Source organism: Delphinus delphis, chromosome 4, assembly GCF_949987515.2.
Source record: "Delphinus delphis chromosome 4, mDelDel1.2, whole genome shotgun sequence".
NCBI classification, from domain to species: domain Eukaryota; kingdom Metazoa; phylum Chordata; class Mammalia; order Artiodactyla; family Delphinidae; genus Delphinus; species Delphinus delphis.
Window position 1 is genome coordinate 10463988 of NC_082686.1, and position 6000 is coordinate 10469987.

The following is a 6000-nucleotide window of genomic DNA, read 5'->3' on the forward strand; positions in this document are numbered from 1 at the left end:
TAAGTCATGTGAATTTGCCAGAAAATCCATACCTCAGACTATCCCATCCCTAGACACTGCCTCAAAGTATTAGATGAACCGAACCTGTAAGTGAGACTTCCTTGGCGACTAAACCGCCACAGCTGCTGAAGTCCTAACCTTACGCTATGGTGTTAGTATTTTGTTTGTCGTTTGTTGTTACTATGTTGGTGTGTTATTATGTTGTCCTCCTTCCTTTTCACGAACAAAGAAGAAAAGAATCTTTCTTACTAAATATATTGCAGGGTTGCCGTATAATTAGATGGTAAATAATGAACACTTCTTTGAGAAAACAGAACTAAAAATTAGCATAGTCAGCAATTCATTTACCATACAGTAATTCAAGGAGGCTTTCCTGTGGCCTGTTCTATACATTCCTGGCTCTTTTGCATCCAAGAAGACATTCTTGCATACGTATAGAATAAAACAAAATGACTAATAAAATGACAGTTCTCACAAAGATGGGGAACATAAACCACCAGGTGGCTAAAATTAGAAGCAGATTTTATTATTACATTTTACTGGGTCGTATGTCATTACTTTCTGGTAATCAATACATTTACTTGTAACCAATACATTTATTTTTTTAAAGAGGAAGAAATGTAAAAGTTAAAAGTTCCCAAATAGAATGAGGGCTAGTTAATTTTAAAAATTGTGTTTAGTAGGCTGTCATATGAAGCCTAGGAGAATGTTCTCTCCTTAAAGAACAGTTTTACACATCAATCATGGAATCAAAAACCCACCAAGACACACTTGCCTGACATGTTTACAGAACCCAGGAGGTCAGACGTCCATTATGGAATACAGCGTCCAGATAAAGTGGAACCCAAAGAAGGAACCTAGAGAAGGTTAAATCTGGCAAAGAAATCCTATTCTGAACTAATTTAAGGATTTTAAATCGAGTATTACAAACTGAAGAGCTAAAATAGTCTAAAGGGTTTTTGCTTGATTTGGGATCTTTTGTTTTTCAAGGGAATGATTAGAAGGATAAGAAGAAAGTAAGGACTTCCCTGGTGGTCCAGTGGTTAAGACCCCATGCTTCCAATGCAGGGGGCACGGGTTCGATCCCCGGTCAGGGAACTAAGATCCCGCATGCAGTGTGGCACGGCCAAAAAGCAAAAAAAAGAAGAAGAAGAAAGTGAGTTATGCCTTAACAATCCTACGGGGCACATCCTAGGTGACCCTCAGAAGCTGTATCAAGCAGTAGTTGCTTGAAAACCAATTTCACTGTTTGGAGATCCATTTGTTTCCTTAAAGAAAGGAAAACAACAACTGAGCACCAAGCCAATCATCGAACATTCTGGTTAAGCAGTCCACGACATGCCCCCTTGCCTCTGCCTTCACAAACTACTGAGCAGAGTCTGAGAAAACAACTTGTTTTTACCTTTCATAATATTCTTTTCCCCAGAAAATGGAGGTAATTAGGAAACTAGAGATATTTGCCAGAAATAAATATATAAATAAAATGGCAGGGATGGAATGGGAAAGGGATTATTCCTGTGCAAAATCAATGAAAGTTTATCAGAGCTGAGCAGATGTAACAATAAGAAGTCACATTTATAGCAGGCTTATTTCAAGTCAGGTACTGTTCTGAGTGTTTTATACAATCCTAATTTTGAATGCCCCACAAACTCATGGAGTAAGAACTATGATTGTTCCTGTTTTATCCATAAGCAACAAAGGCACAGAAAGATCAAGTAACTTGCCCAAGGTCACACAGCAAGAAAGGAGCAGAGCCAGGATTTGGTCCCAGACCCACTGGCTCTAAACTCTGTGCTGTTGATCACTACAGTCTACTATCTCACACAGGCAGCCACCCGTTCACACACACCTTCACGTTCCAGACCTGTGTTCCACGTTGGAGACAGCACGCAGAAGGTAGTGCCATGTGTGAGTGGAGCTTAGACAGAGGGATACCCAACCCAAATTGGGGTTAGAAAAGTCTCCCCAGAGGAGATGATGGCCATGCTGAGTCTTGGACACATAGCAGAGAGCCAGGCAGGGAAGACCGGGAGGGGTGAAGGGAAGGAAACTCGATTCAGGTACAGCACATGCAAAATTTCCAGGCAGAAAAGAATGTGGTTCCCTCTAGGACCAGTAAGTAGTCTAACAAAGCTGGCATAGCGGTACCATGGGTAGCAAAGCTGGATGGGAGGGATACTCAGGCAGTGCCAACTAGACAGGAATCACATCGCGATAGCCTTGTGACCTGGCTAAGGAGTGTGGATTTATCTGAAAGTCTGTAATAAACAACTGAAGATTATACTAGGAAACAAAATGATCAGATCTTTTCTTTCTTAGCTCACTGGCTATGACAAAGGGACTAGATTCGAGGGAGCCGAGGATGGAAGCAGAAAGACTATTAGGAAGCTGTGTTTCCAAGCTGTAACAAGAGGCTGGAATTATGTAGTCAGGCGACCAGAACAAGGGGAAATTTCTTAAACCAAGGAGCAGATTTGGGGCACACACAGCAACACTGTGCTCGGATTTCCCCCTCCCCTAACTTCCCTGAAGTCTTCTGGCTCCCAGTGACCCTCCTAGGGATTGTACCCTCAGGTTATGTCCCAATACATAATCGTAAAATGTCTCAGCATCTTAAAATTTGCTCAGAACAGCACAGTGAAGAAACGCAAGGCTGTTCTTCCCAAACTCTCTTGCCACCCAAAGAATTCCTGAAATTCTGATCTTAATCACTTTGGGAACTGGTTTTTTTTTTTTTTTGGCTTATTAAAATTTGCTTATATTTCTCCCAAGGAGGTTTAGGTCATAACCGGCCTCTATAAGCCTGAAAGTATTTTGGAAGGATTATGATTCAACATACAATGCACATTCTTGACCTTATTATCTGCTGTTTTCCCCATCTGGCCAAAGGTCTTTGGGAAGGGCTTTTTCAACAAAGATCCTCCTGTGAGCTGCCCCCGGAACCTAGTTCCTCATTTGTGATGTCTTGTAAGAATGTCTATTTAAACCTAAAACTTCCTCACTTGTGTCTCTACAGAATCCTTGTCCTCTTTGAATCTTTGAAGTAAGGCTGAAACTAGGACATAAAGGCAGACGATGTTCAAGTCGTCAGCATCTTGCATTCTTCCAAAGTAAATGTTAAATGTTCAATAAATATTACAGTATTTAAATAAACTTCCACTTTCCTCCCAAACATACCTTATCAATTCTACAGAAATGGAAGACCTTTTTGGAGCTGAAAATTTGGGCCCGCTCTGGGTCTCTGAGGTTTGAGTCCAGAGATACTTCTCACATGACAACCTACCTGTTTGCATTTATTCACTTTAGGTATTAACGTTTCCTTTGGCAGAAATTGCTTTGAACATCAGCAGGGCTGGGTGGGGTTTTGTTTTTGTTTTTTAAAGTGAATTCTTTAATAACCTCCTGACTAGAAGGGCTAGTTAGGATTTTCAGTACAAAGGACAGGGGGACGCTGGACCCGCATCCCCATTTCCCACCACTCTCACCCCAAACTTTTTGATTCCAAACCCTCAGTTCTTCTTTGTAACGCTCCTTTACCTCTTCTCCCTGAAACCCAAGCTGTCCCGCCTCTCCCCCCACCCGCACCCCCCACCGCCACCCCGCGGATAGAAGTGCTCGGTGACCATCAGGGCTCCAAGAGCTTCATCCCTGCGCGTCCCTCTGGGATCAGATCTCAACAGACCAAGACTAAGGATGGGAGGGGACGTCCTGGGAGTTGCAAGAAGCCAGATTTACCTTCACGAAGAGGGTGATGTCGTGCTCCTGTCCCGGGGCCCCCTCCTCGGACACCTCGCCGTCCTCCTGGCCACCGTTCACCGGCGCGGTCTCGTCGCCGCGCTCGGTGCTGCCCCCCTCCGCCAGGTGGTTGCTCAGCTCGGCCTCGGGTTCCCGGGCCTCCGTCGGCTGGGCCACCTCCACATCCGCGCTGCCGTCGAGGGGCTCGTCCGCGCCCCCGGCTGTGGCCTCCTCGCCTGGCTCCTCTGGACCCCGCTCTCGCCTCTCCTCCTCTGCCTCCTCTCTCTGCCCCAGGGGCGCACCCTGGTCCTCGTCCTCGCCAGCATCTGCCCTCGCGCCCCCGGGGGCCGCTTCCTGTGACTCCTCTCCCTCCCGGCCCCCTGTCTCTTCCGCGGCCCCCGCCGCTGCACCCGGAGGCTCCCCCGCAAGCTCCCCAGGGCTGCACTCCGCGCTCTCCGACGCTGCGGCCTCAGTCGCCTCGGCCTGGGTCTGCGGGCTGCTGTCCCCTCCATCCCGGGGCTCACCCTGGGCCCTGTGCGCCTCTCCCGCCGGCCCCCCGACATCCGTGCTGACCCCCGCCGGCCCCTCGGCGACCGTGCTGACCCCCGTCGGCCCCTCAGCGTCCACGCGGAGCCCCGCCGGTCCTTCGGGGACCATGCTGTCCCCCGCCGGCCCCTCGGCGACCGTGCTGTCCCCCGCCGGCCCCTCGGTGACCGTGCTGTCCCCCGCCGGCCCCTCGGTGACCGTGCTGTCCCCCGCCGGCGCCTCGGCGGCCGTGCTGTCCCCCGTCAGCCCGTCAGCGTCCATGCGGGCCCCCGCCGGCCCAGGCGCTCTGCCTCCCGGCTCCTCCGGCCCGCTCTCCGCCTCTTCCTTCGCCCCGGGGGCCGCGGGATCCCCAGGCTCCACCTGAGCCTCCCCCGGGGCCTCGCCCTGCGCACCGCACCCCGGGCTCGCCTCCTCCGCCAGCTCCGCGCCGCTCGCCCGCTCCTCTCCCTCCCGGGAGCCCTCCTCCGACTCGGCCTCGCCCTGCTCTCCGCTCGCGCCCCGCGTCTCAGCCCCCGGGCCACCGCCTGCGTCCGGCGCCACCTCGCCCGCGCGCCCTCCGTCCGGCCCCGGCCCTTCTCCTTCCGTCACCTCGGCCGTCGCGGCTGCGCCCGGCCCCCCGCCCCTCGGCGCCTCGGCGGCGCCCTCTCTCGCCTCCTGCCTCTGCGCCTCAGGGCCGGAAGCCCCCGGCTCGCCCCGTCTCTCCGCCTGAAGCGCCGAGCCCTCGGGCTGGCTCTGGGGACCCGGGGAGCCCCCGTCCGGCTCCGCGACCTCGGTCATAGCCGCAGATCCCTGTCTTTGACCAGAGACCCTTCCTGGACGCTGCTGAGGAGCCAGGTGGCGCTGGGCGAAGGGCGCGGTGCCAGGGGCCGCTGCGCCAGCTGCGAGAGGACCCCCTGCCCGGGACTCTGGAGGCGCCTGGGCGGTACGCTGGGCGCGCGGGGCGAAATCCTCCCGCTCCAAAACGCTGCGCCCCTTCTCCCGGGCTTAAGCTCTCTGGGCTATTCCTCCTCCGCTCGTGCTTCTCGCTGGTTGCGCGCCTGATTCCCACCTGGACCCTAATTCCGACCTTGGTTCCCTGGAAACGCGCTCGCGGAGGTGCAGTGCGCTGCTGGGGAGGGTGCTTAGCTGCTGCACCCTTTGAAATGCCTGGCCCTCTGTCCAGGGGTTGACCAGAAGTCCCCGGTGCCAACTCCATCCCCACTGGGACTTGGGCGGGGTTTGCATCCCCTCTTCTCTGCCTATTTGAGTGGCCTGAGAGCCTGGCCAATGACAGTCTTTCTTGTGACCTTTGTGGGTTTCAGTGAAAAGATCCTGATTCTACTGACCGCTTCGGTGTTTTCTGGAACGGCTTCAAGTTCCAGAGCCATTAAAATCACCCCCAAACACACACGACACCCAAACACCTAATTCCCACCTTCCCAGGGTCAGGCGTTAAGCTCAGCAACTGTGCAACTGCAGATGCCCCTGTAGTGCCTCAGTGTCCTAGAGCAAGAGGGGTAAATCCTGAAAGAAAGAAGGGGAGGCCACACGGCCTCCTTCCAATTTCTCCAGGGCCCTACTGAGAAGTTCCAGAGGCCCCGATATAGGAGCAAGTGGAGCCAGGTGACCTTTTTGGACCAGGGATGGGTCCTGTACTCTCTCCATGACAAGTACTGGGGGTTCTGCCCTCTGGGGTTATATTCTGCATCTCCCTGGTCCCTGAAGATGCCAAGAACCTGC

At 52.8% G+C, this 6000-nt stretch overlaps 1 protein-coding gene across 1 annotated transcript in view; it reads right to left on the bottom strand.

Annotated features, from left to right (window-relative positions):
* The window catches only part of CLIC6 (chloride intracellular channel 6), a 42979-nt gene extending 37921 nt beyond the window's left edge, over window positions 1–5058 (bottom strand). Inside the window, exon 1 of the mRNA XM_060009804.1 lies at window positions 3736–5058. Coding sequence (XP_059865787.1) covers window positions 3736–5058 — 1323 coding nt within the window. The remainder of the gene's footprint in view (window positions 1–3735) is intronic.
* Between the last annotated feature and the right edge of the window lie 942 nt (window positions 5059–6000).